This window comes from Miniopterus schreibersii, assembly GCF_964146895.1.
Source record: "Miniopterus schreibersii genome assembly, chromosome: 3".
Lineage (NCBI taxonomy): Eukaryota > Metazoa > Chordata > Mammalia > Chiroptera > Miniopteridae > Miniopterus > Miniopterus schreibersii.
The window spans coordinates 5,007,867-5,020,969 of NC_138103.1; the positions used below are offsets into that span (position 1 = coordinate 5,007,867).

The window sequence follows — 13,103 nt, forward strand, 5'->3', positions numbered from 1 at the left end:
GTTGTTTACCCCAAATGCTAAGTCCTTTAATGCCATTCGCCTCTGCATTCCTAAACACCCTCTCATCTTCCCGCTGTCACTGTGTTTCCTGCTGCCCGGCTGAACCTCCAGCAAAGGGAGACACCAGGACACTGAGCAAAGTCAAGCCCAGTCTTGTATCTGGGCACAGCAGAGGCCTCTCCTTCCTTAGCAACAGACGCAGCAGCCTGGTTACACCACCTCCAATGCTAAAGCAGCCGGGGGGAGGAGAGGGAAGAGTTCAGGCTGCTGGGGATATTGTTTCGGGGGGTGCTTCCTCCCTGTGCTCTGTTTTAATTTATAACTCTGCTTCCGTTTTTCCAGTGAACTCGGTGTGTTCCTGGCAAAGATCCAAGAGGAGCAGCTGGGTGGAAAGGAAGAGTGGCCATTGCTAGGGGAGCTGGAACCACAGCCCAAAGCTGAGCAGAATCCCAATGCTGCCTCTTTATTCTCTAGCTTCCCTTTCTCTCCTCTTCTACCAGGGAACTCTTCAGGGGGCTGCAGTGTGTGACCTCAGAGAGGCAGCCCTATGAACAGAGCGTTCAGAACATTGGGAAGGTTCCATTTTCTGTGTCATCCCCATTGTGCTCTAAGGAAGTGTGAGTTTCGGAGCCACTGGTAGGAGAGGAAGAGACTGAGAACTCTTTATTCATTTTTCATTTTTTAATAGATTCAATTAGAACATACAACATGAATGACAAGGACTGCTCATTTCCAGAGGTATGTATGATTTTTAAGGTGTTTTCTTTTTTTTTAAGCCATATTTTCAACACACAAGGAATTGGGGAGTGGATGGGAAAGGGATGTTTTGATCATAGACCGATTGCTGTGTTAGATTCCTTGACTGAGCACGTGTGCTAATCACATTTTTATGTTGTGTCCTTTGAAATATGCTTTTTGCTGAATTAGGCTTTTTTTAGTCCAATCCTCAAGTTTTAGTCCAATCTTCCTGTTGTTTCCTTCCCTACACTTTTAAGGTCATTGGACCATATATTCCACCCCACAGTTTCCAAGACTGGCTGCATATCAGAATATCCTGGGGAGTGTCTTAAAACATAGAGACTTTGCTTCATTCCCAAAGATGCTGATCCAGAAGGTGTGGAGTATGGCTCTGGAGTCTCCTTTTAGCTAAGACTGGAGTGACTTTGCTATAGCGGGTCCTTCAGGGAATGGCTTCTCTGGAGGACATGCAAACATCACATGTAGTCAGAAATAATTCACATGAAAGTAACAGTTCTACCAATCCAGGTGCCAGAATCTTACTGTAAGAGCCAAGACCCACTAGGTGGCCATACCTGAAGTGCCCAGAGGCACATTGTAAGTGGTGTTTGCATGTTTCTCTTTTAATGAAGATGTTTATTTGAAACAGATTTAAAAGCTAGGCCAAGGGAAAGATTTTCACTGACCACAAAACCTTGCTTGCAAGGACAAAATACAGAAAACCCTAACTGATCCATCAGTATCTGTTGTACGTCTGGGACCCTGAAGGAATCCATGAATGACTTCATATCCCTGCAAGTACTACTGCCCAAACCCACCTGGATACTTTAGTACCTGCTTGGGAAGACCCGGCTTCTTTCAAGTTGGTGCTGGGATGTTTCCATTTTATTTACCTCATCAGTGCAGATCTTCATTTCAGTAATGAAAGAGAGGGTTCTTGGAGATGATTGCTCATTTCTTAGATCCTTCAAACCAAGGTCAAGAGCAGAGAGACAGACAGTGATTTAAGCCAACAAAGCAAGTTCTCTTAGCTGATTAACAAGAGAGTCCATGGGTCTCAAGCTCACCATGTTTGAGGTGGAGCCTGAGAATCCCCATGTTTCATAAAGTCCTGTTGGTTGGTGCCACCATTTTTGAGAACCACCGAATGAGGCCATTGGATCAGTGAAAACGACTGTTTTTAAAGATCCCAGGCTCGATAGGCATCTTTGTTTATGGGTTTGCACATTTGTTTATTTTTAAGATCAACACATTCCTAAAGGAATTTTTGTGTAAGTAATACTTACTGTTTCCAGTGTGTTGGGATATGGAGTGATGTGCATTTAAAAGCACCTCTGTGTGGCTAGCATGTATTCCCTATCCTCTCTGAGCCTTAGTTTCTTCAGCTAGAACATGAGTATAAAAATTCTCATAAGTGTTCTGCACATAATAATTTGAAATAATGGTAGATGTTGTTATTATTTTGCAAGGTTTAGTTATCAGTGAGGGGTTGGCTGGGGAATGGGGGTGGCTAACACTTGATGTATATATTCCTGGCTCCACTACCCATTGCCAGTTACTCCGCATGACATAATTTGCTGATCTAGATAAATCAAATCAATCTAATAATGTCTCATATTACACAGGAGTTCAGTCCAAAGTCATTGCCTAAGGTGAAAAATCACAGAAAGTCAAAATTGCCCTTGAAAATCCCTTAAACTATTTTTTATTGATTTTATAGAGAGAGGAAGTGAGAGGGAAACATCGAAGTGAGAGAGATACATAGATCAGTTGCCTCCTGCAAGGCCCCTGCTGGGGATCGAACCTGCAGCCCGGGCATGTGCCCTGACTGGGAATTGGACCCGCTGGCTACCTTTTGGTGCATGGGATGACACCCAACCAATTGAGCCACACTCTTAAACTATTTTTAATGTGCTGAACAGCAACGCCTCTCAGTAAGTCCAGCCCAGAAGTTTTCCTGCAGTGTTGGAAGAAGTTGCAGTGTCTCAGTCACTGCCCCAGATGAAGTAGTTGTCCTGCACGTAGGGGCTGGACTGTAGGACAGAAGCACACACAGCATCTGGCAACACTGCCGTCACTTCAGCTCTGCTCGGGGGAGGCACTTGGTAACTGAGAGTGCTCCTGAGGCTTACTTCCAATACACACTCACTGAAAGGAATGGTGGACTCCAACACCCACATGTTCGGGTGATATTTTTTTCTACAGGAAGCATAGAGTTGCTATGTTAAACACACGTAACATATAATGCTACCGCATGAGTAAATTTCTATTTGGAATTTTGCATATGTGAAACGCAAGAGTATTTTTTAAAGACAACCCCTTTAATCACAACCCAGGGTAGGGCAGCTTGGGGTGCCCTTAGAATATGGGCTCTTCCCCGGGGAAAAAAAATATCTGCATTTGCTCATAGAGGTGTAGCCAAGGAGGAGGCACTGGCAGAAAGATAGACTGATGATGAAAAATGAGACCTACGCAACGGATGGAGATGACAAAAGTGTTTTGTGGCAGAACAATGTGCCTGAAATGTTCCTGGGGATCTCTTTGCTCCTCACCAACCTAGAGGCTTGGGAATCTTTCCTAATTCCCAAAGAGTGACTTTGCTCCCATTTCCCACAGATTCCCAAAACTGACTCGATACATCACATGAGCCACTGCCAGAAGCGGCCCGAGCTGCCCCCTCTGCCTGCTTCTGCTAACGAGGAGCCATCTGAAGTCTATCAGGTCTGCTCACCTGGCTGCTAGTCCCCTGCCAGTACTAGTGGGGGGCAGGCAGTCAAGACTGACAAGTGCGATTAGGGGCCTTGGTCATTTCTGTAACCGGGAAAGGCTGCCGCAGTGAGGGAGAAAGAGCTATGCAGGAGCACAAAGGTGGGTGAGAACCCGGCCCCCTCACCTACCTGCTGTGTAATTAAACTCTGGATTTCTTCATCTTCAGTTGTAAAGTGAGAGTAATTATTTCTACTTCATAGCCATGTCCCCAAGGAATAAAGACCATAGAAATCAATTACCTGACTCACAAACTCACTGTTTATCGAAAGCTCACTATTATCCTTGACTTCAGAAATCACACTGGCAGTAGTGAGAGACGTACATTTGGCGTCCATGCAGAAAGTATTTGCAGTGAGTTTGCAGAAGCTAGGAGCAGCATAAGGCACGTGGGACTCCCTGAGTCTCAGGGAGAGTATAGCAGGGACCCCTCCGGACCCAGGCCCTCTACTGGGGATCAAACCCACAACCCCGGCATGTGCCCTGACAGGGAATCAAACCTGGGCATTGGTGCATGGCACAATGCCCAATCAACTGAGCCACACTGGCCAGGGCCATCCGCAAGAGATGGCTCTTGTTGCATCTCACTCTGCGTGCCTTCCCTTGTAGACTGTCATGTCGCACAGCTTTTATCCCCCCTTGATGCAACGCACATCATGGACCCTGGCTGCACCCTTCAAAGAGCAGCACCACCACCGTGGACCTAGCGATTCCATTGCCAACAATTACTCCTTGAATGCTAAGGACCTGAAGCTGAAGGACCTGCTGAAGGTCTACCAGCCGGTCACCATCAGTGTCCCTCGGGAAAGGATCACTCAGGAGTTGCCATCAGGTATTTGAGGCAGAATGGGGTCTTGGAGGGAGATTTGTAATCCTGGGTTGTAGTCCTGGCTTCACCTCTTGCTGCAGCTAATTTTGGATAACCTCAGCGAGCCTCAGTCTCCTCATCTGTGAAATGGGAATCATTGTAATGGCTAACCTTACATTTACCACACACCACGAACCTACGTTACAGTGCACCAAGGACTGTTCTCTATGCACTTGTGCTAATTGATTGCTGTATAACCAGTTACCCCAAAAGTTAACAGTTTAAAACAGCCACCACTTAACATCTTATAGTTTCTGCGGGTCAGGAATCTGGGCATGGCTTAACTGGGTGGCTCGGCTCAGTCTCTCGAAAGCATGCAATCAAGGTGTCAGCCAGGGCACAGTCATGTAAAGGTCACTAGGGAAGGATACTCCTCCAAGCTCACTCACGTTCTCGGGTCCTCACTGCCCGTTGACCACAGGCATCAGTTTCCTGCCACATGGCCCTCTCGATGGAGCAGCCCTAACTCCTGGCTTCCCTCAGAGGGAACAGGAGAGGGAAGAGAGCCAGCGAGACAGAAACCACAGTCTGTTTGGAACTTAGTTTTGGAAGTGACATCACTTTTGCCATATTCTGTTTGTTAGGAGTGAGTTGCCAACCCCACATTCAAGGGGATTTCACAAGGGCACGGGACCAGGAGGTGGAGGTCATTGGGGGCCATCCTGGAAGCTGCTGACCATAGTACTTTTTATGTATTAATTTATTTAATCCCACCTGGCACACGTATATCTGTTTAAGGGTATCCTTTAGTAATTCTTGTTAGATGTATGTTGGAGCAATGTTTTTTTATAATTTTTAAAGAGTATTTTGTCTATTACTGTTATATCTGGAGTAGGTTGAGGAGCCTCAAGTATGAATTCGAAATACATCTTGAGCCCTCAGTTCTCTTTGATTCTCTCAGAATGTCGATTTAATATTAGTATGTTGTTAACATTTCTCTATTATTTGTTAATTTCCTTAGGCTAAAAACTTAAGTTGAATAGTAGAATTTTATGTCACTTATTAAAATTTATTTGTAGTTACCCTCTATTGCAAATGATAACATTTTTTATTTATTGCAAATAATACTGTTTTTTTTTAATTTATGATAACCATATAATATTCCCTTTAATATAAATATATTAAGTTTAAAAGTCTGAGTCTATTTAAAGAAAAACATGAAACAATAAAACACCTGACATTTAAGAAAACAGAGCAACAGGGTTGGAGAGTGAATCGAGTAGCAGTTACTAACATCTGTCAAATGTATGGATGAATGGACAGTGTGCTCATCCCCATTTCACAGTTGAGGAAGCTGAGGCCTGGAGTGATGAAGTCACTTCTTCAGGGTCACCGAGGTAATTAATGGTGCAGGTGGGACCAGAACCCACATCTCCTGCCTCATCCCACCGCACCAAGTCCACCCCCTTAGTATGCTCCTGGACAGTCCTGAGAGTCATGTCCCTGTGGACAGAGGATGACCCAAGGCCACTGCCCATCACTGATGTCTTTCTTCTACACTATTCTAGCACCAAAAGACTCATCAGAGCCCAGCAAGAAGAAAATGAAGTTCCCCTCCAGAAACAAAGATGATTCCACCAGGTAAGGTGTCCCTGAGGGTGCAAGGGATTTCAGGACACCAGGCTGAACCAGAAAAGGCTGTGGTCTCGCTAAAGCCATGCTCTCCTCGGCTTCAGAGCATTCCCGGACACCCAGTAACCAATAGGCGTTTTTCCACAAATCCCCTTTATCTAAAAAAAAAAATGTTAGACTCTAAATAAAAATAAATTAACCAACTGAGCAAGCCAGTGCTAACATGCCTCTGCAGTGCTCCACATTAGAGGTCATCACTGACTACACAGCCTGCTGTAGACGACACGGAGCAGGGGCTTCTGATGCAGGACGACACTCGTGTGGCTGGAGAAAGAAGGGCGGACGGCTCAGAGCCTCTGCACGAACCAGGGGCTGAGCCGCGTCTTCTTTCCAGGGCCAAGTCGGCCGGCAACACCTCGACCTCTTCATCCAGAAAGAAGGTGGTGATGAGCACCCCAGGAAGCAGACCTATGAGCCCAGAAGAGCAGATTAATGTGATGTCACAGAAGGAGACGGATGAAGAGAGGAAAGAAGCCAAGCCATCTGAATCAGACCTGGAGGTACGCGCTCATCCCTGCTTTTCTCCCCGTTTACTGGGTGTCGCTATTGGCATCTCAGTGATTCTGACCTGGGGAGAGCAGCAGAATCACCCAGGGCAGGTTTTAAAAATCCCGAAGTCCAGAGCCCGGGACAGTCTGGGGGGGGGGGGGAGGGGTCTGCGAATGTGTTCTCTGCTCTAGTGAGCCTTAGGAACCAGTACCTTTGGGTCCTCTGAGAACATAAGTTGCAAAAAGGTGACCTACAAGCTAGGGTTGCCAGATTTTGAAAAACAAAACACAAAACAGGACACCCAGTTAAATTTGAATTTCAGATAAACAATACTTTTTTAGTATAAGTCTATCCCAACACGTCTGGCAACCCTACCAGAGACTGAATTTGGTCTGTCGATGTTTTTTGAAAATGAAGGAAATCGCACATAAGCTAGATTTCTAACCTCTCTTGAAAAATTAAGATCTTCGAAGCTGAGAAGTAGCTGCCTCCTTTAGATGAGAGACACATTCTCCAGTTTGTCACAGTCTCCGCCATTCCTTATTGTTTGTTTATGTCCAGCCAACTTTCACTTGTTAATGTTACCTGCTTGATTCCAGGGAGCCTTTTGAGTTTCTAACCTCTATCTTAAAAGAAGAACAATAAAACTTTAGAGTAAATAGCTTATAAGTTTATAGTGTATAATAAAATGATTAACAATAAAAACTCACTATGTGCTGTTGGCAAAATTCCGTGCTAAACCCTTGCTTGATCCCATTCAAGACCTGGGTCCTATGGTCATTTCTATTGTCCAGTGTGGAAACTGGGATGTAAAGTCTGATCCAGCACATGCTCAGGGTTATATAGTCGGGTAAGAGGCAAAGCTAGGCCTTGGGCCAGGTCTGGCTGGTATCAGAGCCTCTGTGCCTTTAAGAGCTACCCAGCGTTTCTCAGAGTTGCCTGAATCACTTGAAGTGCTTGTTTAAAACCCCAAACCACCGGAGAAGGGCCCGTGAGTCTGCATTTTAACCAGAGCCTCTCTCCCCATCCTAGGCAGTTCTTATAATGAGGGAGTTTGGGAGTTTTTCTATATAATCAGCTTCCATTCTGGTTGGAGAAAGGTGAGCTCAGCCTCTTCTGACCGTGGCCAATGGGCACTGACACTCAAAGCTGATGCCAAACCCTTTCCTCCACTCGGTGCTTCCCACCCATCTGAAGTGATTCATTTCTAGAGCCACTCTGTCACCCAGCAGCTTAAAGACAAGCCCTCAGTAAACAAAACTTTCCGTGTCACCAGGCCGCCTGGGCCACTTGTGTTGAGTGTGTGCATCTGTTGCTTTTCTAAATCAAAAGCCCAGGGTTGGATTAGAACTATCATAAATCCCACTAGGTCTTCGGGGATTTTTTTCCCAACTGACAGCTACAAGCCACAGGATCAAACTGCTCTGTAGAGGGCCAGCGTAGTTGAGGAGAGAAAATCACTTGAGTCCATTTGAGGAGCTTCTCAGGCCTTTTCTTAGAGCTCATCAGATATGCAGCCCCGTCCCCGGGCTCGTGCCTCTGTTCCTGTCTGCACGGCGTTCGACAAGTCCTTCTTTGTACTTTACTGAAATCTCTCTAGCTTTGGTCGAATCCCCGAGACTTGGGGGAGACTAGCCATCGACCTCGTAACAATGGGCGTAGGTCCAGGCCCAGGCGGCATGATTGTAGTGCGTGAAGGGTGGGGGGTGCAGTGTGAACACGGCCTCCTGGCAGCGATGGCGTGGGCAGGCGGGCACAGTTCACCCATCATGATCATTTTCTTGCCCGCGGTTTGTTTATGGAAGAGATACGCTTACTACTTGACCAACGGAATCCGAAAAGACATGATTGCCCCCGAGGACGACAAGGTGATGGTTCGGATTTCGAAGCTGATTCCTCACGCACTGCTGACAAACCCCTTCCTGGAGCCGCTGGTGAGCGTCCTCGTGGAAGAGAAGGAGAGTGACTATTACAGCAGCCTCAAGAAGAGCATCGGTAAGCCGGGCGGCAGCGGGCGGGCTTCCCGCGGGGCGCCTTCTTTCCCTCACTCGGTCCTCTGCCCCCGTCCCTCTGAAAATGCCAGAAGCACCGTTTAACGGTTCATTCCAATGCCCCCACCCCCACCACTCACATGCCCACCAGCCCTCTCCCGAGTTGACCTGCCTCCACTTGACCTGGGGGCCCGGTTCTGATGCAGCAGATCTGGGGCAGGCCCAAGACTTGCGTGTCTAACAAGCTCCCGGGCCAGGCAGCAGGTGCTGCTTCCCGGGGCAGCACTATGAATGGCAAGAGCCTACTCAACATGTAAAATCACACGCAGTGCCTGCCTCTCCTCTCAACTGTCCTTACCTCTCACGACCCTCAGCGGTCACTCCATCTTCTGCACTCAGGACACTTCTTGTCTCTACTGTCAACTCGCCTGTGCCCCTGAGTCTCTACTGTTATTTAAGGCTGGCCTTGTCTTTGCACTTCCATTGGGTCTCAGCTGCCTCATGAGGCTGTTAGCTCTCAGGTGCTGAAGGACGTCTGACTGACCCTCACTCCCCTTCAGCCTTGGCCCCTGGTCGCGCTCACAGTGGGGCAGGGGAACTGTTTGCTGGTGGTTAGTAATGTGAGAACCACGTCAAAGAGGAGGGACGATCGTGTTAGTTCCCTACCTCCCTGCTTTATCTGGACAACAGCTCTCTTCCCCGCCTTGTCTAGTTATTTTTAATGTCCTAATTAACTTCCTAATGGTGTCAGTGTAATGGCTCCGTGTTTACTACAGGGTAGAACCAAGCTCCTAAGGATAGACACGTAAAGTCCTTCAAATTTCAGCCCCAACCTACTTCTCCAGTTTTGTCACCTTGAACTCTGACCACTCGCACCTGCTATTTCTGCCACACAGTGAATATCAGCTCCTGGAGCGTATTTTGCAGACACCGTGGAACTGCACCTCCTTATGTGCTGTTTCTTCTGCCCCAGGATCGTCCCTTCTTGTCCTGTCTCAGAAACTCTTATTCATTCCTAATGACCCAGCTCACGTGTTACTCCCCCTGCGAAGCTTTTACCAGTCTTTCTTTCCTTAGCGTGTGACATTTTTGGTCTCTGAATTTCCATCCTAAGTATCCTGAGTCATCCACTGTGTTGATTTTCTGGCTAGCTATTTTGGTGTAAGGAGTCAATTAATGGTCAACAAGGCATCGGCACATGCTCATTCGTTGCCATGCGTGACGCTAGATATCCTAACAGGGTTCAATCGCAGGTTCTTAGTGCTCCAGGCTGTGAAGCTACCCACCTCCTTCCCTGATACATCTTTAGAAAGAAAACACAGAACAACAGAGTAGAGCTTCCCCGACTTAGTTACCTTCAGGGGATCATCAACGACCTTGTCAGGGAGGGAGCATCTTCTAAGTGTTGGAGCTAAGCGCACAGAATGCCCAGGGTCCCTGCTTAATAACAGTGTCTGCCCTGTTGGTTATAGTTGACTACATCCTCATGGACCCAGAGGAGAGAAAGAGGCTCTTCATCGAGAGCATCCCCCACCTGTTCCCTCAGAGAGCCATCCGGGCCCCGGTGCCTTGGCACGGGGTCTACAGGAACGCCAAGAGGTGGAATGAAGAACACCTGCACACGGTGAACCCCATGGTGCTCTGCCTGGAGGAGCTGTGGTTTGAAGAGTAAGAAAGGCCTCCCTCTCCCCATCCCTCTCTCTGTGGCTTCCACACATAGGAGAACATCGTATGCTGGGCGCTATGGAGTAGCTCTGCCCTTGAAGTGAAATGACAGAATCCTAGGCCAATAAGGCATAGGAACTGTGACCCTCCAGGCAGGGGCAGTGGCCCTCCTCTGTGCCCCCACGGCACCATGTCTCTCAGTGCTGAAGCTACTGGTTCAGAGCACAGATGTGGAGCCAGGCCACCCAGGTCCAGACCTTGACTTTGCAGCTTCCTAGGTAACACATATGGGTGTGTTCATCGCTTCTCTGCCTCGTCTCTGGATCTGGGGTAACGAGTGCTCCCACTCTTCGGGTTGTAGGAGGAATAAATAAGTCAATGCATGCAAGGTGCTTGGAACAGTGCCTGACTTAAGTACCCAATAAGTGTTAATGGGCCATTAGCTCCATTGTGACCCGTGTCTCCCTGAATTCTAATTGTGTGTTTACTTGTTTGTCTCTAGCCTAGGAGAGGTCTGGGTGCTCGGGCCTCACTCGTTTATAAAACCAGCTCCACGCAGGCTGGGGCAGTGGCCTCGGGTAACGTCATCCATGACAGAATTGGCCACAGGAGTTGTAGAAGTCCAGAGCGGACAGGAGTCTCTTAACTTTTTCTAAATTGAAATATTTCACACGCTGTAAAACCCACCCCTTTAAAGCGTACAACCCAGTAGTTTTTAGTGTATTCACAAATTTTTTCAACCCTCACCACTCTCTAACTCCCAAAAGGAAACCAGGTGCCCCTTAGCAGTCACTCCCCTCCTCCCTCTCACGCAGCCTGTGGCAACCACTGGTCTGTTTCCATCCCTGTGGCATTGCCCATTCTGGACATTTCCTATAAACAGGATCATGTGGTCCTCTGTGTCCGGCTGCTTTCACTCAGCAAGATGTTTGCAAAGGTCATTCACATTGAAGCGTGTATTAGGACTTCGTTCCTTTTCATGGCTGAATAATATTTCATTGTATGGCTGCACCATATGTTTTGTTTGTCCAGTCAAGACACTGCAAAAAGAAGTAAATGCCTAACTAGGCAGAAGTCTATAGAGCAATAACATTCTTGCCCTGTCACTACTGAACTTTGTGATTCAGGGGAAGTTCGTCTCTCTGGGCCCCTGTTTTTTCACATGCAAAGTGGGAATGATTGCAACACTCACCTCACTGGTCGTTGGGTGAAGTGCCTAGAGCAGTGCTTGGCGTACAGTAGTTATTCAATGAAGGGAGGCACTGCTTTACTGACAAGCACGTTTATGGCCTCAAAAAATAAATCAGCCTAGAAGCTAACAAGGAACTCAGTCCCAGGCCTGGTAAAATTGCCAGAGGCTCAGTGCCGAGAGGACGTGCACATGAGTTCAATTTGATTACGTAATGAGACGACAAATTATTGAACCTATAGCCTGTACTGAGAAGAAAGGATTCTCACCACGTGCTTTTCATGGCTCCGTAAAGAAAATTATGGAGGCAACAAAGGCACAGAAAGGAGCCAGAATCATTCAGAAGGTTTTTGTGAGCTGAATCAAAAAATTTGCAATGAGAAAGATTTGTTAAGGAAATGATACAGATTCATTTTCTTACTTGACCTGCACCATTGAACTTTAAAATTTCGAAGAGGTCACCTAGGTATCTGTGAAGGGTGAGATCTTTGGGAACAGAATGAGGGTTGAGGTCTGAAGAAAGAATAGATGTTCTGGCCACAGTGGGAAATTTGTTAGGACTCAAAGATGTGTAATGTAATTATCAGGTGGTGGCAAGGGCCACACTGCGGTTGGATACCAGCATGAGGTGCGTGAGGGCCTTGGGCAGCGCTCTGTGACTGACCAGACGAGGGGAAGCCTGGGTTCGCCACCCCCACTGAAAAGGGGCAGAGGCTGCCGGAGTGCAGGAGGAAGAGCTCCTAAAAGCCAGGACAGTGGGTGGTGCAAATGAGAAACTAGAGCTGAGGCAATCTAAGGAGTAGAGCAGAGATGTCCTTGGGGAAGTGATAGGCACTGGTGACTTAAAAGAGTGATTTATAAATGAATGGAATAGATGTCAGGAAGAGAAACGGTGGCCCTAAGAGCCAAAAAAGGCCTTGGGGAGTGTGTTGGAGGAAACCTATCCACTGGTCTGAAAGGAACAGGAAAAGATAAGAGCATCACAGAGAAGGGCACTCGTTCAACAAACGGATTGTGAGCGCCTGCATCGCATGAGGCCGCGCGGCCCAAGGCTGTGTGTCTTGGCGAACCTGTCAAGGGTACGACTATCGGGTGTTTTCTTGAGGAGCCCAACAACCCACTTGATCTCAGAGGTGCTTTGCACGCCCTGTCCTCTGTGTCTTCACTGTTGTTGTAAAAAACTTTGATGGGTCCATTTGGAATCCCAGTTCCCTGCCAGCCAAATAGGAAGTTGGTGCCAAGCCCCCGTCCCCAGGTGGTTACCCAGCACGACGCACAGGAAGGCTCCATAAACGCCCGTTGAGTCGGCTCATTTGTCTGCTCTTTGCAAGTGTTTCTGTGGACTCTCCACCGCCAACCCAGACTCCCAGGTTTTTCAGATCTACTTAGTTTTGACTGTTTAAACTCCTCTCGTTGAAGAAGAGAGTATGCCCCTTGAGCCCGTCCTACGCAGCTGGCCTCTAAGCGCCCTCTCCGCTGAGGCAGCCTCTCCCTCCTGGCAGGTTCCGAGACCTCCGGTTCGTGCGGACAGCAGAGCTCCTGGCGGGGAAGCAGCCCCTGCAGCCGCAGGAGTACCGGGACCTGATCCGCCAGCACTGCCTGGAAGCGCGCCGGGTCCTCCTCAGCAAGTCAGTGGGCCCGGGGGGGGGGCCCACACAGGCTCCTCACCACGGGGACCCTCTGGCAGAAAGTGGCTCCAGCCGGGGCTGCCCAGCCTGCTGGCTTCCCGCTGGCATCCCTCTCTGTCCTGTTCCTTTCAGAAGCC

The 13,103-nt window shown here is 48.0% G+C and overlaps 1 protein-coding gene across 2 annotated transcripts in view; it reads left to right on the forward strand.

Moving 5' to 3' along the window:
* Positions 1-598: 598 nt before the first annotated feature.
* Positions 599-13,103, forward strand: part of DNAH3 (dynein axonemal heavy chain 3) — a 146,856-nt gene continuing 134,351 nt past the window's right edge. Inside the window, exons 1-8 of one of the 2 annotated variants that reach the window (XM_081132049.1) lie at positions 599-738; positions 3,355-3,459; positions 4,114-4,336; positions 5,881-5,953; positions 6,339-6,504; positions 8,299-8,488; positions 9,957-10,152; positions 12,841-12,966. In XM_081132049.1, the coding sequence (XP_080988175.1) occupies positions 709-738; positions 3,355-3,459; positions 4,114-4,336; positions 5,881-5,953; positions 6,339-6,504; positions 8,299-8,488; positions 9,957-10,152; positions 12,841-12,966 (1,109 nt within the window). In that variant the 5' untranslated portion in view covers positions 599-708. The remainder of the gene's footprint in view (positions 739-3,354; positions 3,460-4,113; positions 4,337-5,880; positions 5,954-6,338; positions 6,505-8,298; positions 8,489-9,956; positions 10,153-12,840; positions 12,967-13,103) is intronic. The other variant, XM_081132050.1, reaches the window with a different exon arrangement.